Source organism: Amblyraja radiata, chromosome 15, assembly GCF_010909765.2.
Source record: "Amblyraja radiata isolate CabotCenter1 chromosome 15, sAmbRad1.1.pri, whole genome shotgun sequence".
Lineage (NCBI taxonomy): Eukaryota > Metazoa > Chordata > Chondrichthyes > Rajiformes > Rajidae > Amblyraja > Amblyraja radiata.
In genome coordinates, this window is record NC_045970.1 from 27,099,961 (window position 1) to 27,125,004 (window position 25,044).

At 42.7% G+C, this 25,044-nt stretch overlaps 1 protein-coding gene across 2 annotated transcripts; it reads left to right on the forward strand.

The window, feature by feature from the left end:
• Positions 1-4,298: 4,298 nt before the first annotated feature.
• Positions 4,299-20,395, forward strand: LOC116981128 (flocculation protein FLO11-like). 2 transcript variants are annotated; one of them, XM_033033907.1, is made up of 4 exons: positions 4,299-4,478; positions 12,599-12,912; positions 13,033-13,434; positions 19,143-20,395. In XM_033033907.1, the coding sequence occupies exons 1-4, from the start codon at positions 4,436-4,438 to the stop codon at positions 19,275-19,277; spliced, it is 894 nt and encodes a 297-aa protein (XP_032889798.1). In that variant the 5' UTR covers positions 4,299-4,435; the 3' UTR covers positions 19,278-20,395. The 2 variants fall into 2 exon arrangements, with proteins under 2 accessions (XP_032889798.1, XP_032889797.1); XM_033033906.1 differs by having other exon boundaries at positions 12,599-13,434.
• The last annotated feature ends 4,649 nt before the right edge of the window (positions 20,396-25,044 follow it).

The window sequence follows — 25,044 nt, forward strand, 5'->3', positions numbered from 1 at the left end:
ACCATGCAACCCAGATGGCAGCACCCCTACGCATCCACCAGTAGGCGTTTCCAACATGGTACTGGTGAAAGCATAGGGTCCGCATATCATCCCCGGAAGTCTTTTTTAGGACAGGGCCCAGAGCGGACCCTATGAAAGATGCGCCATCCCCACACAGCACCACCTCGACAGATGAAGAGCCGGAAGCCCAAGAAATGAATATTCTACCGGTAACAATGGAGGTAGGTGGGTCTGGTTCCTTCCAGAACATAAAAGGTGCAGGGCCTTTACTAACTGTTTTTGGAAGCATGGAGGGCTATCACTCTCGACAATTATATACTATTCAGGGATACAAAATTGAATTCATTCAAAAAAGTATGCCGCCAGTTCAGCATGCACCCCACAGGGAGTTTACCCTCTCACAAAAAGAAAAATGCGAGGGACAGGCAGAACTTGTGAGACTACATACAAAGGGAATCATAGAGAAATCGGAACATGACCCTTTGGAATTTGTATCAAATATCTTTACTAAAACCAAAAGAGATGGTGGATGTCGCATCATCATTGACTTAACGACATTGAATACTTTTGACAAGTATATACATTTCAAAATGGAAACATTTGTTACTGCCAAACAATTGATTTCCAGAGGATACATCATGGCATGCATCGATTTAAAAGATGCATACTATTCAGTACCCATTCATAAAGATCATCATAGATACCTAAAGTTTAACTGGATGGGGCAACAATGGCAGTATAAAGCGTTGCCTAATGGTCTAACATCAGCCCCAAGACTATTTACCAAGTTATTAAAATGACCCTGGCAATACTAAGAAAACAAAAACATATTGTCATGGCATATCTTGATGATATTTTGATAGTAGGCAAAACCCTGGAATTAGCTAAATCAGCAGTATTAGCTACCAAACATTTATTTGAAACTCTGGGATTTGTCATACATCAAGTTAAATCTAAGTTGACGCCATCCACAACTATGGACTATCTGGGATTCACAATTAACTCAGTCCACATGTCTGTAACGTTGCCAAAAGAAAAAGCAGCAGAATTGGCACAAGCCTGCAACAAATTAATGATCACCAATCAACCAACCATTCGACAAGTGGCAAGAGTAATTGGGAAATTAGTAGCAGCATTTCCAGCTACCCAGCTTGGACCTTTGCATTACCAAAACTTACAAAGCGCAAAGGTGCAAGCGCTAAAACAACATGCAGGTCATTTTGACCGAACCATGAAATTACCAGCTAAAGCAATATCAGAATTACAATGGTGGAAAGTGAACATTTGGCATAGTTCCAGCCCCATCGTTATCAATAATCCACCATTCATGATACAAACGGATGCTGTGCTCAAGGCTGGGGAGCAACTAACACTATATCTAGTACGGGTGGTAGATGGAATATACAAGAATCATCACTACTACAGACACTGGGTATAAATTATTTGGAAATGTTGGGTGCGTTTTATGGGCTAAAAGCTTACTGTTCAACTATGCACCATTTGCATGTCCGCTTACAAATTGACAATACCACAGTGATCGCCTATATTAATCATATGGGCGGGATAAAATCGATATCATGTGATAATCTGGTCAACACAATCTGGCAATGGTGTGTCGACAGACATATTTGGCTATCAGCAACTTACCTACCAGGTAAGCTTAATACAGTGACAGACACCAGGTCACGCAAATTCAATGATAACACCGAATGGATGTTAAATCCCAAAGTATTTGCTGAAATTACAAAGCAAAATGGAACACCAGATATCGACCTCTTTGCATCCCGACTGAATCACCAGGTATCAACATATGTCGCTTGGGAACCAGACCCTGAGGCAGCAGCGATGGACGCATTCTCGCTGAACTGGGAAAAACAATTTTTCTATGCCTTTCCCCCCTTCTGCCTCAACAGTCGGGTACTACGCAAAATACAGATGGACTCTGCTTCAGGTATTTTGGTAGTACCCGACTGGCCTACACAGCCATGGTTCCCAGTGGTCCTTGACATGGTCACTGAACCACCCATGACCATTCCCAGGAGACCAGATCTGTTGGTCCACCCTGTCACAGGCAAGAGTCACCCGTGCCATGACAGAATAAATCTGTTGGGTTGCAGAATTTAAAAAGACCATTATTGGACCTGGGACTGTCAAACAGGACCGTGGACATGATGACAGCATCTCACCGACAATCCACCAAGAAACAGTACCTCTCCAGCATCAGGAAGTGGGAAGCATACTGTTCAAGAACAGGGACAACATATAGAACAGCAACCATAACGAATGTACTGGAGTTCCTGTCCAGCCTTCACTATGATGAAGGTCTGAGTTACAGTACAATCAATTGTGCTAGGAGTGCACTGTCAGCCTATCTGTGGCAGGCACCAGGACAACAGTCCATAGGGTCACATCCGCTGTTGGCAAATTAATGAAAGGCATCGTTAATACCAACCCCCCTAGACCAAGGTACACCCAGATCTGGGACATCAGTGTCGTCCTGACATACCTAAGGGGATGGTCACCAGCCAGATCCCTCACTCTGGAACAGCTCACCCTGAAAACGGCAATGCTGATGGCTTTAGTCTCAGCCCAAAGGGACCAGTCCCAACACCTTCTCAAACTGGACAACATGGTCATATCAGCTGACCAAATCACATTTACTATCTGGGAGCTGGTAAAACAGAGCAGACCGGGAACTTCAGGACTAATTATGGAATTCCGGGCGTACCCACCTGACCCCCGTTTATGTGTCATGACACATTTGCTACAATATCTCAACACAACCAAAGAACCCCGAGGGAGAGAAAAGGCACTATGGGTCAACTACAAAAAGCCACATGGTCGGGTGTCGGTACAAACCATCTCTAGATGGCTCAGACAGGTATTGGGGTGGATACTGACATTTACACATCTCACTCCACCAGGGCAGCATCTACATCGGCGGCTAAGAATATGGACGTGCCATTAGACCATATCCTGGCAACTGCGGGGTGGTCCACGGAAAGAATTTTCCAAACGTTCTATAATAAGCCGATTGTTAAACCTGTATTATTTGCAGAGAGGATTTTAAATTCTGCAAATATATAATTTAAGCCTGGGGGAGCATTATTTTTTCTTTGTTTTTTAAAATAAACATTGTTACTGTTTTAAAAAACTGATTCATGTCTAATTATGATAACATACTTCCTCCCTTGGATGACTTCGGCAGTGAGTGAAGCATGGACTGTTACACGGTTTGAAATCACAGAGCTTTAAAATCTTCACGTAGTCACTCACGTGACTCCTAAGTAAAATAGTAAGATTAAACGAGAACTTACCAGTTTGAAGTTTGATCTTTATTTTATGAGTAGTTACGTTGAGGGATTACGTGCCCTCCGCTCCCACCCTCAATTATTAAGGTCAACTGGTATCTTAGTTCTCCTTATCCTTACTATGTTTATTTCAATTACTGTGTTTTCTGTGATTCCACACCGCTGCTTTGAAGAATGTCGCGCATGCGTGCTGGCGGGGTCTTCACGTAATCCCTCATCGTAACTCCTCATAAAACAAAGATCAAACTTCAAACTGGTAAGTTCTCGTTTAATCTTATTATTATACTGATCCCATGTCACATCTAAAGTTGCAGCAAAGTTCCATACATCTAGGAATATTTAACTAACGTTTGTAATGTCTTTGTGTTGGACGATAACAAATGTCAGCATTTAAATCTAGATTCTCAATAGTTTTGTTCAGTTTAGTTTATTGTCAGGTGCACTGAAGTAAAATGAAAAGCTGTTGTTGCATGTAGTTTATAACTCCCTGCCTCAGTCAAAGTCCAGTCCACCAGCCAGGGTATGATTTCTGCAGCAGAAACATAATCATTCTTTTTTTTCACCCAAGGTACACGTGGGCTGATTGGTCTTGCTTGTCATTAACCAATTCAACTTGCAACTTTGTGCACAAGTAACCCCCACAATCATTGTGCAGATTAGTCATGGGTGTGATGTAATCCGGATGATTAAGAATGAGTAAATCATATTTTGAATTTGTGCCTCATTTTAAAATTATTGACATGTCCGTTTTAAATCTGCAATTGTGTCAACGTGAACGATTAATTTAAGTAACCCATTGCATTCTTTATTTTTTTTTAATGTTTCTTCTGCACACCAATCTTTATTTGTTAGTTTAACAATCAATGATCAACTAGTCGTTTAATAATAAATTGCAGTCAATAGTTTATTGAAAACTGAGACAGATATAGCCAATAAACTTACAAGACTTAACATACAATTATCTATCTGACTGCCTTGAACCAATCAAAGGGATCAGAGCCGAATGTGTAAATAGCTTTGAGAGCGGATGCAGAGGCGAGGCGGGGTTGGTCTGGAATTTAATTTGGAAGCTGGAAGTTTCGGTTTGTATCTAATCCACAACTAACTCCACGCAGTAAAGCACCATGGCGAACATTGGCTTCGGACTTTGCCTTATCTTCTTCGGTGGTAAGCTTTTGTTAAAGTTACAATGTAAAAGTTGAGTTGATGCCTGTTAGAGCTATAGTTGGGACTTCCGCCTTTGGCAGTAGGTTATTACAGCGGTCGCAGGTGTACGCATCAATGTATTGCAAACTCAGATACTAAACAGTTCCGGTTAGAGAATGTCAAAGTAAATTCCTGGTGCATGGAATCTCCACCTTATGCCAACTCTCTAAGAGTTAGTCCAGATTTGGAGGAGTTGTTCTTTTACTATTTCAGTGTGGTCAAAGTTTTGGGACCAATTAGATGTAGACCTTCTTGGAATTCTCCTTCTGTAAGGGTCGGGCTCTTGCGTTAAAGAATGGTCAAATCGAGCTTTTGCTCTCTGGCAGGACAGGAGTTTATGCTTTAGATTCAAAAGTAAACCTTGCACGTCTAACTTTGACCGTGTGAAGTGTGATAAGACTTCGTTTTTGTGCCTTGTAACTCTCGTTTACAGTTCCTCTTTCACTACATTTGGGTTGAGCATGTGTTTAAGGCCGGGGTGTTGGCTTAAGATGTAATGAGACGCAAACTATAATGAGACGCAAACTAAATATATGTCTGGAAGTATCGGGGGATTTTTAAAAAAAATTATTATTATTGCGGGGCACATTAGTTCTAACCGATCCCTCTCTGCTGTACTAAACCCCGCCCACTTTTGTTTTAGGTCCCTTTCCGAAACGTTGCTGAATTTCCAAGTTACACTGGCTCGGAGATTGATTTCCAGAAATGCCAGGATAGGATGATTTATAGCAATATATTTTAAAGAAATTCTGGAGATAAAACGGGAAAAGCAGGTCAGCAAGCACACATGGGGAGGTGTGAGATGGCATAAAGACATGTGTGTTTAATAGGTTAATTGGCCTCTGTAAATTGCCCCTAGTTTGCAGGGAGTGGATGAGAGAGTATGAAAACTGAACTAGTGTGGATAGGCGTGATATTGGTGGGCTGAAGGGCCTGTTTCCATGTTGTATCTCCAAAAGCTAACAACTGGACAGGGTAGATTTTGAGGGATATATGCCAAAAGTAGGCAGGTGGTATGGGGCATGTAGATGGGGCATGTTAGGCTGAAGTTGCTTGTTTCCACACTGTATGACTATGACTCTATGAACTGTACAGCAGATCTTTTACAATAGAAGCTGTATCAGAAAGCAACTGGACCCTGCAAACAAATTTCTAGTTAATTGTTCATTTCTGTCATAGTATGTTAAGACTTGCCAGGAACATGCTAATATTTGTAGCTTTATGTACTATTGCTCAGTCAACTGGTTTTTATGGCACACTGTTCAAATGTACTTGTAAATGACCTCTTGTGCAAAGAGTAACTTTCACTTTATGTTTGGGTTTTGATTATTAGTTCTCAAGTTGTTGTATAAAGACCATGTTTTAAAGCAGCAGCAGTTTGTCTACATACTGATAATAGCCATGAGTGTTTTTGCTTTTGAGTCCTAATGTAATTCAAAATGGTGCTGGAATGGAAAACAAATCTCCTTTTTATCTCTGGGATATCATGTGTCAGATTTTCTAATCTATTGACTGTTGCTCTGATTAGTGCATCAACATTTATAATTTAATGTTGTGGATGTACTGCAGGAAAACAATACATTCCTTGAGCAATAATCAGTCTTATGGCAGCAACATCTGTGGTGTCTATATTTGAGGTTGAAGCCCTGCATCAGGACTGAGTGGAGAGGGAAGGTGGCTGGTATAAAGAGAATGGTGAGACGGGTTCAATGAGTGATTGATGGACTGAGGAGGGGTGAAGGATGGCAGGCAAGCGGGAGAGGAGCAGGATAGGGTTAGGAGGTAAGTGGAATTAGACAAAAAGGTAGTGCCACGTGAGGTGGAGCCGTTTGCTAGAAGGTGAAAAGCAAGAAGTCTAATGGCTGCCAGTGCTGAAATCTCTGAAAGGATCCATTAGCAGAGAAAAGGTGGAAGCAGATCCAAATTCTGGAGGGGCAGGCAGGTAAAATGAGTGGATGGAACTAGGGGTGAGGTGAATGGGGATATGATGGGAAGTAGGTTAAATGGGTAGACCAAAGGGGAGGAAGAAACACAACAGGTGAAAATTGATTCAAATTAGAATATTTTAGTGTTCATACAAGTTGGATTATAAACCCACGAGTGGAATATGAAGTTATGTTCCTCTACATTGCACCGAGCCTCACTCTGGCAGTGGAGAAGACAGAAAATGGAGTGGTCAGTGTGGGAAGGAGAATTGAAATGACTTGCAACCAGTATTTTGCCAGTGGAGCCTCAAATACAGTAGACAATGTTGGAAGAGGTACATGTCAATCTTTCCCTTGCCTGGAGGTGTTGTTCGGTTCCTTGGATGAGGGGGGGAATGGGTAGGGTTGCACTTCATGCAGTTGTGGGGGTTAGATTAGAAAGGGAGGGATGAGCAGAGCAAGGAATTGTGGAGCAAATGTTCCCTGCAGAAGGTGGGAAGGAATGGAGCAGATGTATAACATGGTTAGCGGCAGGATTGGAACTATCAGAACAAGAACCTGATTGTTTAATGAACTGGGCGAGTTTAAAGGAATGCAGACAGCATTGCCTGATGACCTACAAGGCAAACTATTAATTTCCAACCAATCCAAATGCAGATTTTCGGAGGCTTGTGTAATTCCAATGGTTTGCCTATATTTAGTTTGGGCTTTCCATGGTTGTGAAAGGTTTTTGCGGTCCTGTGGTGCTAGTGGCTTAGAAACCAACTGAACCGATGATTGTAGATTAACACAGTTGTTACTATTAACATTGTTCATAGAACATGGAACATTACAGCACAGGAACAGGCCCTTCAGCCCACAAAGTCTGTGCCCAACATGATGCCAAGTTTAACTGATCTCATCTGCTTACACATGATCCATAATCCTCCATTCACTCACTCCCATGTGCCCATCTAAAAGCTGCTTAAACCCCACTATCATAATTTGCCTCCACAATCCCGGGTAATCCCTCTCTACAGTGCATATATTTTTTTTTTAATTTAATTTAAAAAACAAATTGCTTTGCATATCTTCATTAAACATCCCCGCCTCTTATCTTGTAGCAAAGTCCTCCAGGGCTGGACATTTCCACCTTGAGAAAAACGTTCTGACTATCTGCCCTATCGATGCCCTTCATATTTTACAAACACTTAAAGGGCCTGTCCCACTTGCGTGTCCTTGGCATGCAAATTACGTGACCTCGTGGTCGCGTTGAGCCGAGAAGGTCGCGCATGATTTTATGCGTACGCACAGCCGTCTGGAGCACGTGACGTCATTTGCAGATGGACACAAAGCAGGAGTAACTGAGCGGGACCGGCAACATCTCTGGAGAGAAGCAATGGATGACGTTTCGTGTCGAGACTCTTCTTCAGTCTGAAAAGAAGGGTCTTGACCTGAAACATCATCCATTCCTTCTCTCCAGAGATGCTGCTGGTCCCGCTGAGTTACTCCAGCATTTTGTGTCCATCTTCAATTTTCTTGGCCCCGCTCTGGGAGTCGAAGTGGGGGCGGATCTGGACCTCAACGGCCATGAGCCCCAGGCTAAGTTCGGCGATCGTTTGCCTGCTTCTGCTGCTGTTGGAGGTGAGACGTTGCATCGCGCCAGGGTTTTGGGCCTGTCCCACTTTGGCCGAAAGTTACGCGACAGGCCGTTGGCGCCCGAAGATTTTGTACGCTACAAAATTATTGGAGCCGCGTGCGATGTCGCGCACAACTACATACCTCTCCACGCTTCTCAGTGTGACCAGCCCCGCGCGGCCATACGATGCCCGCGCGCCTCAACGCGACCACGAGATCGCGTAATTTGCGTGGCAAGGACACACAAGTGGGACAGGCCCTTAAGTCTCTCCTCGACCTTTGTTACAGGGAAAATAATGGAAGTCTATCCAACCTCTCCCTGCTGCTGTAAACCCCTCTAATCAAGACAGCAGTCTGGTACACCACCTCAAACCTCCACATCTTTCCTGTAATGGGGTGACCAGAACTGCACAAAATACTCCAAATGCTGCCTAACCCAAGTCCTATAGGGCTGCATCATGACTTCCTGACTTGTATTCAATGCCCCTAGCAATGAAGGGTCTAAACCCAACACGTCACACATTCCTTTTCTCCAGAGATGCTGCCTATTCTGCTGAGTTACAGCAGCATTTTGTGTCTACCCTTAGCAATGAAGGTAAGTATACAATACACTTCCTTTACCACCCTATCTACCGCTGCTGCCACCTTCAGTGAGCCATGAACTTGGCTTCTGAGATCACAATGTAGCTAAGGGTCTTGCCATTAACTGTATACTCTCCCCTTGTATTTGACTTCCCAAAGTGCAGCACCTGACATTTGCTCAGGTTAAACTCTATCTGCCACTTCACCACCAATTTCTGCAGTTGATCTATATCCCACTATCTTCTGTCTGATCACAATTCCTTACTGTCTGCAACTCCTTCAGTTTTGGTGTCATCAGCAAACTTGGTCACCAACTAATCTATGTTTACATCTAGATAATTTGTGTAATACAAATAGCTGAGGTCCCAGCACAGATCCCTGCATAGCTACTCTAGTCACAGACCTCCAGCCAAAATGTCTACTTTCCACCACAGTTGGCTTCTATGAATAAGCCAGTTATGAATTCGTACGACCAAGTCATTTGGAATCCTGTGCATCTCTATCTTCTGGATCAGCCTATCATGAGGGAATTTATCAAAAGCCTTGCTAATATCCATGTATGCAACATCCACTGCCTTGCCTTCATCAGTCTTTGTCACCTCTTCAAAAAAAGCCTCATTCAAGTTAGTAAGGCATGACCTGCCATGTATAACTGTGCTGGATACAGAGCTGTGCTGTAGCTGTGCCTAATTAACCCATTCTCTTCCAAATAGGAGTAAATCTTATAATCACAATTCTCTCTGATAGTTTCCCTCACACTGATGTCGGGCTAATTTGCCTATAGTTTTCTGGATTCTCTCTACTTCCCTGAAAGAAACTAACAACATTGGCAACTCCAATACTCTGGGACCTTGCAAGGGGGTAGAAAAAAAGCAAAATTCCTTGTCAAGGCCCATGTAATCTCATCTCTTGCTTCCCTCCATAACCTAGGATAGATCCCATCAGGTCCTAGGGACTTGTCCAACTTAATGCTCTTCAAGGGCCTCCTTGATCTCAACCTGCTATAACATATTTGTATTCTTCACTGATTTTGCTGTCCCCCACGTCCTTCCTGGTGAATGCACATGCAAAGTATTTAAGTACCTTGCCTGCATCGTCTGACTACATTGGCATCCCAAGGACCATTCCTTAAGACCTTCTATAATTCTCTAATTTGCTACTGTTCAAGGTGCCAATGTTGTCCATTATGTGCAATCACTGGAATTGTGTTTACATGTCCTACAATGTTACATGGAAATACACAAAAGTGATTTATGATTATTTTCTTTAGGTAGAGTTTGCAGACTATAAATATTTACATATACTAGGATTGTATTTCTGACACCAATTGTAGTCTAAAATGTAAAAATATTCCATTTAAAAATTGTTCACTCACTAACATGCTGAAAAATCTAGGGAGTGGGCGAGAAATAAAGATGTGTTTTATGTGTTCAGAAATTAAATTGTTCATTTGACTCGGTACACTGTCCTGCTAAATATTGCTTAATTTAACCTGTAATACCAGGGAAAACTATCAGCTAATTTAGTCCCATGTAATTTGATGTTTTATATTTGTTATCTGCCTGTGTTACTGCAAAGTGAGAGGTTTGGGGTTTCATGGAAAATGATCAGTAGCCAATATTAAGATCTTTCAATTTTGGGTTTACTTCTGATCTTCCCTCAACTATAAGATTGTTGGACTTTTGAACATAGAAACATAGAAAATAGGTGCAGGAGGAGGCCATTCGGCCATTCGAGCCAGCATCGCCATTCATTGTGATCATGGCTGATCATCCCAAATCAATAATCTGTGCCTGCCTTCTCCCCATATCCCTTGATTCCACTAGCCCCTAGAGCTCTATCTAACCCTCTTAAATCCAACCAATGATTTGGCCTCCACTGTGGCGGGGAATTCCACAAATTCACAACTCTCTGGGTGAAAACGTTTTTTCTCACCTCATTAATATATATGGTAAGCAGTTGTGGCCCCAACACTGAGCCTTGCGGCACTCCACTCGCCACTGCCTGCCATTCTGAAAAGGACCCGTTGCTACTCTTTGCTTCTGGTCTGCCAACCAATTTTCTATCCATGTCAACACCCAACCCTCAATACCATATAAATATAACATATAACAATTGCAGCATGGAAACAGGCCATCTCGGCCCTACAAGTCCGTGCCGAACAATTATTTTCCCTTAGTCCCACCTGCCTGCACTCATGCCATAACCCTCCATTCCCTTCTCATCCATATGCCTATCCAATTTATTTTTAAATGATACCAAGAAACCTGCCTCCACCACTTCCACTGGAAGCTCATTCCACATCGCTACCACTCTCTGAGTAAAGAAGTTCCCCCTCATGGTACCCCTGAACTTCTGTCCCTTAATTCTGAAGTAATGTCCTCTTATGATGTGCTCTAATTTTAGTCACCAGTCTTCCATGCGGGACCTTATCAAAGACTTTCTGAAGGTCTAGATACTCTACAACCACCGTCTCCCATTCATCCATTTTACTTGTCACATCTACAAAAATTTCCAGAAGATTAGTCAAGCATGATTTCCCTTTCATAAATCCATGTTGACTTGAACTAATCCTTTTACTGCTATCCAAATGCCCCATTATTACCTCTTTAATAATTGACTCCAGCATCTTTCCCACCACTGAAGTCGGGTTAACTGGTCAGTAATTCTCTGTTTTCTCTCTCTCTCTCCTTTCTTAAAAAGTGGGATAACATTAGCTATCCTCCAATCCACAGGAACTGATCCTGAATCTATTGAACATTGGAAAATGATCACCAATGTGTCCACTATTTCTAGAGCCACCTCCCTGAGGACCCTGGGATGCAGACCATCCGGCCTAGGGGATTTATCATCCTTCAGTCCCATTAGCTTACCCAATAATATTTCTTGCCTAATGAAAATTTATTTTAGTTCCTCTACCCCCTTAGATCTGTCCTCCAGTATATCTGGGAGATTGTTTGTGTCTTCCTTAGTGAAGACAGATCCGAAGTACCCGTTCAACTCTTCTGCCATTTCCTTGTTACCCATAATAATTACGCCCGTGTCTGCCTTCAAAGGACCCACATTTGACTTTGCTACTCTTTTTCCATTAACATATCTAAAGAAGCTTTTACTGTCCTTCTTTATATTCCTGGCCAGCTTCCCCTCGTACTTCATCTTTGACCTGTATTGTCCGTTTTGTTTCCTTCTGTTGTCTTATGAAAGTTTCCCAATCCTCTGGCTTCCCGGGACTCTTTGCTGCGTTATACATCTTCTTTTAATTTTTATTCTATCCCTAACTTCTCTTGTCAGCCACGGTTGCCTCCTACTCCCCTTAGAATCTTTCTTCCTTTTTGGAATGAAATGATCCTGCGACTTCCGAATTATGCCCAGAAATTCCTGCCATTGCCGTTCCACCGTCATTCCTGCTAGGATCCCTTTCCAGTCTACCTTGGCCAGCTCCTCTCTCAGGCTTTCATAGTCCCCTTTGTTCAACTGCATCACTGCCACTTCCGATGTAACCTTCTTCTCAAATTGCAGATTAAAACTAATCATATTATGATCACTACTGCCAAGTGGTTCCTTTACCTCGAGTTCTCTTATCAAATCTGGTTCATTAGACAACACTAAATCCAGAATTGCCTTTTCTCTGGTCGGCTCCATTACAAGCTGCTCTAAGAATCCATCTCGGAGGCATTCTACAAACTCTCTTTCTTGGGGTCCTGAACCAACCTGATTTTCCCAGTCTACCTGCATATTGGAATCCCCCATCACCACAGTGGCATTACCTTTGTTACATGCCAGTTTTAACTCCTGCTGCAACTTACACCCTACATCTGGGTTACTATTTGGGGGTCTGTTGATAACACCAATTAGTGTTATACAACTATAAAAGAACTATACAACAACTAAATTTGGTTATTACCTGTATTAATTTTGAGTAGTGTAATGTGAATAACAAACGTTTCTATTTTGCAGTTACTTCTTGCATGGAAACTCCTCCTTTAAATAAAACACTTGTGGCGGACAATGACACTCCTGGAAACGAAAACATATCTTTGCCCATTATGTCTTCCACTGGAAATGCGTCTTCTACTGAAAATAAGCAGCTTTCTACTACAACCAAGAAGATTTTTGATTTAAATGTCCAACAAAATGGATCTGCCCCTGACCTTCAGTTTACTTCAAGGAAGATAACTACATCTGTTACTTCCCAGTCAAATGGACCTGTTCCCCAATCCACCATTGTATACAAGCCTGATGAGAACATGACCTCGACCACAGTCAATGATGTTACCCAGCCAACTGGATCTGAACTGACTTCCAAGTCAAGTGGACCTGTTCCCCATCCCACCACTGCAAACAAACCTGAAGAAGAGATAGCCACAGCCAGGCCAACCACAGTCAACAATGGTGCCAGTGTTACCCAGCCAACTGGATCTGAACTGACTTCCAAGTCAAGTGGACCTGTTCCCCATCCTACCACTGCAAACAAACCTGGAAAAGAGATAACCACAGCCATGCCAACCGCAGTCAACAATGGTGCCAGTGTTACCCAGCCAACTGGATCTGAACTGCCTTCCCAAACAGCCATTGTAAAACAAGCTGTTGATGGCAGTCTCACTTCCAAAGTTAAAGCAAATGTTACCAAACCAAGTGCACTTAATATTGACACTACTGCTAAAAAGTTCTTGCAATCTGACAAAAAGGTAGCTGCAAAACCTGCTGTGGATGATGGTCACTTCATAATTTATCTAATACTGGGATCATTGCTCGTATCATTGGTGTACATCACGTACCACAACAAAAATAAGGTAAACTGATAAATTTATCAACAATTAATTTCCTTGGCTTAATATGTAGAATGTTCCAAAGGAGCAGTAATCTATCGAAAGCCCTGGGTTTGTTTCTGCATAATAATTGAATTGGTTGGCCATATTGTGAGAAGGTATCTAGGATGTAACCTAGATGGCATCCCATTTCCAGCATCTCAGAATTCCACAGGTTCTCTCTTTATGTGAAGACATTTTCCTTAAATTGGCTACTCTATATCCTTGTCAGAGTCATGTAGAATGGAAACAGGCCCTTCAGCCCAACTTGCCATGCTGACCAAGTTGCCCCATCTACATTAGTCCCATCTGCCTGTGATTGACCCATATTCTCCTATCCATATACCTGTCCAAATGCCTTTTAAATGCTGTTCAAGTACCTAGTTCAACCATCTCCTCTGGCAGCTTGTTCCAATAACACACCACCCTCTGTGTGGAAATATTGTCCCTCTGGTTGCTATTAAATCTTTTCCAACTCTCCTCAAACCTGTTTGTTCTTTATTCCCCAAGTCTGGGTTTTAAAACTCTCTGTAATTACTGTAGACTCGTTTATTCCCACTTTATCACTGACAGCCAGTTCTGTCTGACCGTTGCCCTTAATCCAAGATGCTTTATTTGCACCATAATCAAAAACCTTCTAGAAATACTGATACACCACATCCACTGATCTGATCCAGTCTACTCTACTAGATAGTTTAAAAATATAATGAGTACATTTGACTAGTATGACTTTATAAATTGTTCCTGACTTTGAATTAATCCATTGTTGTTTTCCACATGCTTTGTATTTTTAATGGATTCTTCTACTTTCCCAGCTACTAATTTCTGCCATTTATTTGCACCCCTTGTACATTTCAATTAATTTGAGAAAGGGGCATACATTTGACTTTTTATTTTGCATCCTTATGGAAGATTTTGATGTTCCCTCTATTTTCTATCATTAGTTCTTGGTTCCCTTGTATTCTATCTTTTCTCTGTCCCTGGTGTTTGATGCTTTTAACCCATTAATTTGTCTTCTCTTTGGATCAAGTGCTGTCCCCAATTTTGTTTGTTAACATTGGTGGAACCACATCCATAGTTTTTGTCCCAGATGGGAATGACTAATTATTATAAACCCAGGCTCTCGATTTTTATCATTCATGATTAGCCCCATAAACGATGTTTCCCTATTCTATCTTGGCCAATTATAAGTTTATTCCCCTGCAAATCCATTTATCTGGATTCAGGACCTTGGTTCCAGGAACTATAAAATTCTTTCCCATCTAAATCTTATTACAGTTGCTCCTTCCTGAGGGACCTTGTACAATGAGATTGCTAAACAATACGTACTCATTGCACAATACTTGGGCTAGAATGGTCTACTCTCTAGTTGGCTCTTTGGCACCATCTTCTACATATTCCTCCTCTGTACTGTAATTTGGTTAACTCAATTTGTCTTTGCTAAAGTTACCCATTATTATAACTATCCTTGTTGTAAGCATCACAATTTTAGGATCTACCAACTCTAAATATTCGTTTTCTTTTTGTACGGGTAAAACTAAGGAATAGCGCTTTCCACATCCTGAATTAAGATTCTTCCTCACTTTTGTGCCAATTGTCTTTAAGAATAAGGGGTAAGCCATTTAGAACGGAGACGAGGAAACACTTTTTCTCACAGAGTTGTGAGTGTGGAATTCTCTGCCTCAGAGGGCGGTGGAGGCAGGTTCTCTGGATGCTTTCAAGAGAGCTGGATAGGGCTCTTAAAGATAGCGGAGTCAAGGGATATGGGGGGAAAAGGCAGGGATGGGGTACTGATTGGGGATGATCAGCCATGATCACATTGAATGGCGGTGCTGTCTCGAAGGGTCGAATGGCCTACTCCTGCGTCTATTGTCTATTAATCAGTAATGCTACCCCTCCTAGTTTATTTTGTCATACTCATACAAGCATGGGCCCTTTTGCATAACTTGTCTATGCTGACCAAAATGACCCATCTAAGCTAGTCTCATTTGGCCAATATCCCTCTTAACTTTTCCTGTTCATGTATCTGCCTGAATGTCTTCTAAATGTTATAGTACCTCAACTACTCTCTTTGGCAGCTTGTTCCATATGCGCGCACACAACCCTCTGTCCTTCTTGCAGAGAATACTTGTTGTTTAATTCTCAGCCTTGGTCCTTCAGTACCTGTGTTTCCATAATACACATCATGGCTATTTACATATTTGGTTTAATTCATGCACCCTATGAATGTTGCACACATAGACATTGTATTTTAAGCTTGACACTGATTCTTATTCCCCTCTGCATTATTATGCATTTTCTCGCCCACTTGCCTCCCTGCTTTGAGTTTAGAGCTATACAGCGCAGAAACGGGCCCACCAAGTCTGTACCGACCAGCGGTCCTGCACACTAACATAATCCTACACACATTAGTGACAATTTACAATTATACTGAAGCCAATTAATCTACAAACCTGTACAACTTTCGAGAGTGGGAGGAAACTGGAGCACCTGGCGAAAACCCACACGGGTCATGGTGAGAACGTACAAATTCCATAAAGACCGCACCCATAGTTGGGATTGAACCTGGGTTACTGGTGCTGCAAGATAGCAACTCTACTGCTGTGCCACCACGCCGTGCCACATTTGGTTCCTATCCCAATGCCATTTTAGCTGTACGTTCCCCTTTTGTTCTATAAACACTCCCCTGGACATCAGTCTCAATCCTATCCAAGTGTAAACATTTTGTCATCTCATTTCTGGATCGTGGGCTGATAACTGAATGAATGGTGTGGGAAAATAACTGGGTTTTTAAGCTTTCTACAAAATGATTTCAGTTCTGATTTAACTGCAAATGCATTCATTTCTGGACACCACACTTGAATTTATAAAGCAGTTTAGATGATAATCTTCTACTCCTTTGGGCAGGCACTTCTAGAAGAGTTTCATTTTGATGTTGGAACGTGACGTTTCCTTGATGCCATAACCTTGCAATGCCTCAAGTTTCCTGTGAGATGAGGAAGGATTTAATTGTGTAATTATAGTGAAACTCGTCTCACGAGTTAGTCGTCCAATAAGCATAGATTTGAGTCCTGGACAAAGAAACTGGGGATGCAGTTTTGTTGAGTGGGAGGCAAACTAGTGATCTGATGCCCTGCCAGTATGGAGATCTAAGATCAATTGGGGATATCAAAAGGGAAATGAGCAATTAAGGATTGTTCTTTCATGGATGAAGCAACCTTTATTCTATGCTATAACAATATTGCCTAGCATTCTGAATGGATTAGTCTAGTTGAAGGTAAATCTTGTGCACTGAATACATGCTCTGAGAAGGAAGAGATTTGTGCATCGGTATATAACTTGAGTCTGAATTTAAATTGAGCACTGGAATGGTTAATTTTAATGTGCATACATGATATCTAGTTCTGGTCACCAGGCTAAGAGACATGTGCAGGTAGCAGGCTTAACTGTGTGGATTATTTTGATTCTATCTCTTCTGCCTGGTCTATGAATTCCTCTTGCATGAATTCCTTCTATTACTTTCCTTGTGCCAACTGGCTCATCCTTTATATGAATATAAAATCATCGTCGCTTCCATCCCACACCAGGGTGATCTGAAACCCTCTTGTTCCTTGAGCAGGCCGAACCAGTTCCTCTCCTCCAATACCCAGGGGCAAGCTTGTTGTTATGCACCTTCGCTTTCAAATCTATTTGCTTCAGATGAAAGAATGGCTATGGAATGAGCCCAGTTTCTGCTTTTTGTTTTGATATATGGAACCCCGATTCAGTTCTACTCCACCCCCTCCTTCAGACTTTCCTGATACGCTGACTTTTGCTTCCTGAATTCACATAGAACTTGCACATTTCCTAACTTACCACCTCAATTTTCACCACCTTTACATGGTCCATCTTTATCTGACACATCATAGGATTTCATCGCACGGAAAAATCTCCCCTTCCACCATTTCTAAGAGATGCTTCCTCTTCCATCTCTACCAACCACTTCCATTCTTGGGGCATTCTTCTCTGCCACCATGGAAGTAGCTCTTTTGCCTCATCCACTGTTGTCAGATCCAAAAAGTCCAAGCTGTGATTGTTCCAATCTAGTATTGAATTTGGTACTCGCCATGGGCAAAACCAAATACCGATTGTCTCTATTCTTTGCTTGGGATGAGCGAAGGCTAATTGCAGGTGTGGCACATATTTGAGGCAGTCATGGAATCTGTCAACTAGGGCAGAGGGAAAGCTATCTCACAATCATTGTTGGGGGAAGGCAGATTGGGTCTGCAAAACAGCTTTATTCAATCTACAAACACAATCCTGAATGTCACTGGGTTTTTTTCAATCTCACTCCCACTTTAACCCACTTGTCTGCCTGTTCTGTTCCAACAAGCCCCAATGTGAGTTTAAGGGGCAGCACTTCATCTTGTATATTTAGATTTGATATCAAATAAAAATCAATAGGTGTCAACTCGGAAACGCAGATGATGCTTTACAGAAATACTCCAAGTGCTGGAGTAAACCAGCAGGTCAGGAGAACATGGATACCTGATGTTTATAGTTGGGACCTTCAGACTATTTGGGTAATTTCTCTGTAGGAACTGGCCAAATCTGCTCTTGGTCAACCATCTGTAATGTTGTTATGCTCCCTCCTACTCTGCCTGATCTACTTGGCACTCTCTAGAAACTGCCTGGCATGTACCTAGCTTTTACATTTCCTTTAGTTTCTTTAACCGCTATTTTTAATCAAGTTATCACCATGGCAATCCTGGTCCAGCCCTAATGATTCAGATTCAGATTCAGATTCAACTTTATTGTCATTGTGCAGTGTACAGTGCAGAGACAACGAAATGCATTTAGCATCTCCCTAGAAGAGCGACATAAATATAAGCAATAAATAAATCTATTTACGTGCATAGTCATAGTATTTTTTTTCCTGGTGGGAGGAGTGTCCGGGGGGGGGGGGTGATTGGCAATCACCAAGGTACAGTTGAGTAGAGTACTGGAGGATCTATTTGTCGTATTAGGCCCTATGAGCACCTCTGCAACGTAATTATTTGCACCCATGTGCACCCCCCCCCCTCCCCCCAAAGTTGGACTTTAGAGAAACTGTGTGGAAACGGGTCTTTTGGTCCACTGAGTGTGCCAACCAGTGATCATCCACTAGACTAGCACTTCCTATGCACTAGGGACCATTTAAGTTTTTTACAAAAGCCAATTAACCTACAAATCTGTACATCTTTGTAGTGTGGTAGGAAACAGTGCCTGGAGAAAACCCACGTGGTTACAGGATGCACATACAAACTCCATACATACAGCACCTGTAGTCTGGATCAAACCTGGATCTCTGATGCTGGAAGGCAGCAACTCGACTGCTGAGTCACTGTGCCATCCCAACTTATTGACTTGAATGGTACTTTCTCTCACAGATGGGTCTGACGACATCTCCAGCAACTCTGTATTGATTGTTACCATAAAGCTGGATATTTATTTTCTAATATTATTAATGAGGTAAATTTATTTTAGCACCCAACAACTTAACAGATCATGATTATGTTGTTTGACAATTTGAACATTAGAATCTTATTGATATAAAACCATATCTTCTGAGCTATTCCCTTGGTTACTGGAACCTTAGATTTTGTCATGTTAAAGCTCTGTTTTACTCATAGCCATGTAATTTTCTAAAACCTTTTGTATTCACTTCATTTTAGATTATTTCCTTGTGTCGGAGAGGTGGTCCCAGAAGAACCGGACGGCCAAATGCTTCTGAATATCAACGGCTTGATCAGAACTTGAGTGAAGTTATGACCATTCTGAAAAAGAAAACCAGCCTTAAGATGAACTGAAACATTATGGTGGAAAATGCCTAATTGCCAACAACTGATCTTAATGGAAATGTTTGTGGTTGAGTTACTGTTGCTTTTAGGTTATTCCATTTTGGTTTATTCACTTTTTTCGCTTGTATGCTGTGACTATATCATGATCTATGTTTAGAAAGCTTGATTCTACTTGCCTAGCAGAGACAGGTGGTTCATGCTGTCTATATGAAATGGAAATCATTGCAGAAGATCATTTATTTTAGTGTGGAAACAAAATGCCAAACGGCAATGAATTAGATTTGCTATAGTTGTGCCCCTTCTAAAATCCTGAATGAGAATGTTAGCACTGACTCCCTTGCACTGGTATTATGTATGTCATAGTGCAATACTGTTTTGATGATTGTAGATAACACTTTCCTTGCTTAAACACAGTGGGATTTGAAATTTCTCAATAATTATCAGAATGGATTCTCTATTAATTGTGGCACTAACATCTGGTTCTTGAATCTCATTTAGTTCTTTGATTTATAGATTTTAATTGATTCACTGAACACTTGGTCGTATCAAGTTACTTAACTGGAGTAGCCAGACACTTTTACATGTGTGTAGGAAGAAACTGCAGATGCTGGTGTAAACCGAAGATAGACACAAAGCTGAAGTATCTTAGCGGTTCAGTCAACATCTCTGGAGAAAAGAAATGGGTGAAGTTTTGAGTCTAGACCCTTCTCTACCTGAAATGTCACCTATTCCTTTTCTCCAGAGATGCTGTCTGATCCACTGAGTTACTCCAGCTTTGCGTCTATCTTCACTTTAGCATGTGACTACTTATACCTGCATGCCTCTAACGCCAATTGGATTAGGAGACACGATTAGACTGTTTTACTATCTGACAAATGAACAAAGCAAACAATACTTGAAGATTTTTTTAAGCAACCTTTGCACTTGTATGTTATAGGCCAAAATTAACTGACCAGGATTTGTTCAAACTACCGAAATGCCTTTATTTAAAATGTATAGTTTTAACAAATCCATGTGTGCAGAAATTGAACAAACTGAAGCCGAAAAGAAGGTTTTTTTCCTTTTATCGTCAGCCACTAGGTTTTCACAGTTAATTAGAAGGATGAAATGGAAGTGTGTTTTTGTGTGCATAACTAAACGCATGTGTAAATTTTCTTCAGGGCATCTGAATTTTATTTTTGTACTGTGGGTAATGATAAAATACGCTTGATAAATATCACTAGATGAGCTTTCAATTATAAATTCTAATGTGTGCATCAAAATTAAGCTATTTTGGCTGTTCAAAAATGTTTATTTGAATCTGTTTTGCTGTCATTTACATGTTCATCTGTACAACCCTGTTGCGTCTAAATGAATGACATCTTAATAAACTTTCAACTGTTTTCATACGTCTTTTATTGACTGGGTGAAGCTTAAAACATAAAGCTTCTGTATGTTCACACTATGAACCAATTGCAGTTTGAAAGTTTGATTAGAAAACATTCATATGCAGGATAGTTGGACTAGACATTAGCGATACAATGTGGAAACGGGCCCTTCAGCGTACTGAAGCCTGTGCCATCTAACATTCACCTAGTACACTAGCACTATCCTACATACTAGGTACAACTTTAACACCGTTCCACAGTCACAGGGATAATGTACAGATGACACCTGTTGTCCGGATTGAACTTGTGTCTCTGGTGCTGTAAGGCAACAACTCTACCACTGTGTTGCCCCTAAGAATATCTATAGACAATGCTGGAAACATTTGGGTTTGACCACATAAGGGACTTTGACCCAAAACATTAACTCTGCCTATTTGGACTCAATGCTGCTTGACCTGATAAATCTAGTGTCCAATTCCAATAGGATATTGGTCCACATAAATGTGTATCTGGATTCAATGCAGTTTCTGGGGTTAAAGCAGTTGTTTCTATTTTGGATCTGTTGGAGAAGAAACCTTTCTGAAAGATGAGCATGATTACGTGGATCTCGGAGAAGCAGTAATCAAAGAGAAGCAGGGAGAAGAGCTTATTGCCTGAAACCCGCGGGGAAACGCGAGTCGGAGGGGAAAAACAGTTTAAAACTGAGGAATTTGATTTGCAAATTGGGTAATTTAACAGCCAATGTAAGCAAGGCTACTCTGAGGGAGTGGCCTTGTGAAGGAAGTGCCTTGAGAGAAAAGTGAGTCTTTGGCTCGAGAGTCTAGAAAAGTGAGTCTTTGGCGAGGAGGCTGAAGAGAGGAGACTACGCAAAAAGCTGGAGAGGACGGGAAATGGTGAACACATGACGGGTAAGATGAGCGTGTGAGGCTTGCAGGATGTGGGAGGCCAGGGACACAGATGGAGCCTCTGGCTGCTACAACTGTGGCAAGTGTGTCCAGGTTCAGCTCCTGCAGGACCGTGTTGGGGCACTGGAGAAGCAGCTGGATGAGCTCGGTGCCATCCGGAAAAACGAGAATTTCCTGGACAAGATCCACAGTGAGGTTGTCACGCCAAGGATACGGTAAGAACAAAGGTGTGTGACTGGGAGAAAGAGTGTTAACCATGGAGTGTAGGAGACCCAGGCGGCTGTGCCTAATGAAAACGGGTACGCCCTCTTGGGAACTGTCGGGGGAGACCACACTTCCAGTCCAAGCGGTGGACACGTCTGTGGCTCCAGTCCTAGGGATTGGACTCGACCGGCGAGACCGACGTCGGGCAGAGCCATAGTGGTGGGTGACGCCATTGTCTGAGGAGCGGACAGGAGATTCTGTGTGGGCAGACGAGACGTGAGGATGGTCTGTTGTTTCCCTGGTGCCAGGGTTCAGGATGTCACGAGCCGAATTCAGAACATATTCGAGAGGGAGGGTGAATAGCCGCCAGTAGTTGTGCACGTAGGCACAAATGACATCGGGAAGAAGAGGAAGGAGGTTCTGCAACACGAGTTCAGAGAGTTAGGAAGACGACAGAAAAGCAGAATTTCTAGGGTGGTTATCTCTGGATTGCTTCCAGTACCTCGTGCTAGTGAGGACAGTCAAGCCAAGTCACATTTATTTATATAGCACATATAAAAAAACAACTCTCGTTGGCCAAAGTGCTTTACATTTGTTATAAGAATAGTATAAACAAACAAACTATATACATAGCCCTCGTTCAGTGGACGTCAGGAAAGGCTTGGGAGTATAGATAAGATTTTAGTCTTGACTTAAAGGAGTCGATGGAGGGGGCAGTTCTGATGGGAAAGGGGATGCTGTTCCACAGTCTAGGAGCTGCAACCGTAAAGGTGCGGTCGCCCCTAAGCTTATGCCTAGACCGCGGGATATTCAGCAGCCCCAAGTCGGCCGATCTGAGGGACCTGGAGGTGGAGTGGTGGGTGAGAAGACTTTTAATGTAGGAGGGGGCAAGCCCATTGAGGGCATTGTAGACATAGAGGAGGGTCTTGAAATGTATACGGAACCGCACAGGGAGCCAGTGGAGAGAGGCCAGGATCGGGGTGATGTGGCCCCTTTTTCGGGTGCCCGTCAGGAGTCTTGCTGCGGCCTTTTGGACCAGTTGCAGGCGGGACAGGGAAGATTGGCTGATGCCAGTGTAAAGAGAGTTGCAGTAATCTAGGCGGGAGGAGATAAATGTGTGGATGATCTTTTCGAGGTCATCAAAGTGGAGGAATTGTTTTATTTTAGCTATCGTCCGAAGCTGAAAGAAGCTAGCTTTTACCACGGCATTGACGTTTGTCAAATTTCAGTGCTGAGTCAAATATCATGCCAATGTTTTTTACGTAAGGTTTGAGTAGTGGGGTAAGGCTTCCAAGGCTGCCTGCTATAATTTTGATTGAGTCTGAGGGGCCTAGAAGGATGACCTCAGACTTACTCTCATTTAATTGGAGGAAGTTCTGGGCCATCCAGCACTTTATATCCTCGAGGCAGCGGGTAAGGTTAAGCAGATTTGATTGGTTTTTGGGCTCAGGGGGAGATAGAGTTGTGTATCGTCTGCGTAGCAATGGAAGGAAATGCCGTACCTTTCAATTACTTGAGGGGAGCATATACAGGGAGAAGAGAATGGGGCCAAGGATGGAACCTTGTGGAACCCCACAGCAGAGAATAGCTGGGGAGGAGAAAGTTGCCTAAGTTAGTCGAGAAACTCCTACCTTTGAGGTAAGAGATGAACCAGCTCAGGGCAGTGCCATCAATACCAACCCCGTACCGGACAGGAACAGGGAGATAGGGGATCTGAATGTGTGGCTGAGGGGCTGGTGCAGGGTGCAAGGGTTTAGATTTATAGACCACTGGGATCTCTTCTGGGGTAAGGGTGACCTGTACAAAAGGGACAGGTTACATTTTAACTGGAGGGGGGGCCAACGTTCTGGCAGGCAGGTTTGCCAGGGCTACACATGTGGGTTTAAACTAAATAGTGGGGGTGAGGGATTAACAAATTGGGAGTATAAAGATGGAGTTGAAGGGGAAGTGAGTACAGAAAAAGTTACAAAAGACCCTTGAATTAATGGGAAGGAAAGTTTGATAAGAGAGTAAGGTCGGGGACAATTGCGAGCGGTGTGAGAGGGGAGGTGAATACCAAGGTCAAAGTGTTGTATATGAATGCGCAAAGTATCTATTATATATTAAAACTGTGTCTGTGTCTGTCTGTCTCTGTGTCTGTCTCTGTGTCTGTGTGTGTGTCTGTGTCTGCCAGATTCGGCCTTTGATTCCTTGGTCCACCAGCACTTAGTCATGAAACTCCGTCATTTTTTCCATGTCGTTAGCTCATTCACTTTTACGTTCAATTATGCACTCCTCAAAACATTTTTTCTTTTTATGTACCCATTTTTTAATAAAATCCTCCAACCCCCCCCACCACCCCACTCATTTTGTCGCCACCTGCTGGCCAGCGACCATACCGGCTGCTGACGCCCGCCTCTGCTCCAAAAACGCGCACACTTTCCCCTGTCACGCTGCCTCAAGCCAAACATCGCAACTTCAACCGCTGCTTTTCCAGCAGTGGGGGAACAGCCAGCGCGACAGAGCCGGCGTCTCAGAAGTGCCGAGGATGCGAGGCCTCACACTCTCTAACCGCCGCTTTCACTGACTTCATTCCACAGTGAGTTCAGTTCGGTAACATCCCCTCCTCCCTCCCCCTTTCCCCCCCACCATACTCGGGGTCTGAAACGCGTTCGGGGACCAGACCCAATGGGTCTGCACTTGGTCTAGAAATAAATAAAGTGGACGAGCTCGAGGCGCAGTTAGAAATTGGCAAGTATGATGTGGGAATTACAAAGACACGGCTGCAAGAGGGCCAGGGCTGGGAACTGAATATTCAAGGCTATACCTCCTATCGAAAAGACAGACACGTGGGCAGAGGGGGTGGGGTAGCGCTGTTGGTGAGGAATTAAATTCAGTCCCTTGCAAGGGGTGACATTGAAACAGGATATGTGGAGTCAGTATGGATAGAACTAAGGAATTGTATGGGTAAAAAGACCCTAACGGGACTTATCTACAGGCCCCCAGACAGTAGCCTGGATAAAGGGTGCAAGTTAAATCAGGAGTTAAAATTGGCACGTAGTAAAGGTAATGCTACGTTTGTTATGGGAGATTTCAACATGCAGGTAGACTGGGAAAATCAGGTTGGTACTGGACCCCAAGAAAGGGAGTTTGTGTAGCGCCTCCGTGATGGATTCTTAGAGTAGCTTGTATTGGAGCCTACCGGGGAGAAGGTAATTCTGGATTTAGTGTTGTGTAATGAACCAGATTTGATGTAGGAACTTGAGGTTAAGGAGCCATTAGGAGGTAGTGACCATAACATGGTCAAGTTTATAATTGGAG

What these genes read in the sequence shown, in the direction of transcription:
- LOC116981128 (XM_033033906.1), top strand. Translation starts at nt 4,436, where the DNA reads ATGGCGAACATTGGCTTCGGACTTTGCCTTATCTTCTTCGGTG. An exon ending in TTGCCTTATCTTCTTCGGTG is followed by an intron (nt 4,479 to 12,598) that starts GTAAGCTTTTGT and finishes TCTATTTTGCAG; the next exon opens with TTACTTCTTGCATGGAAACT. An exon ending in CGTACCACAACAAAAATAAG is followed by an intron (nt 13,435 to 19,142) that starts GTAAACTGATAA and finishes ACTTCATTTTAG; the next exon opens with ATTATTTCCTTGTGTCGGAG.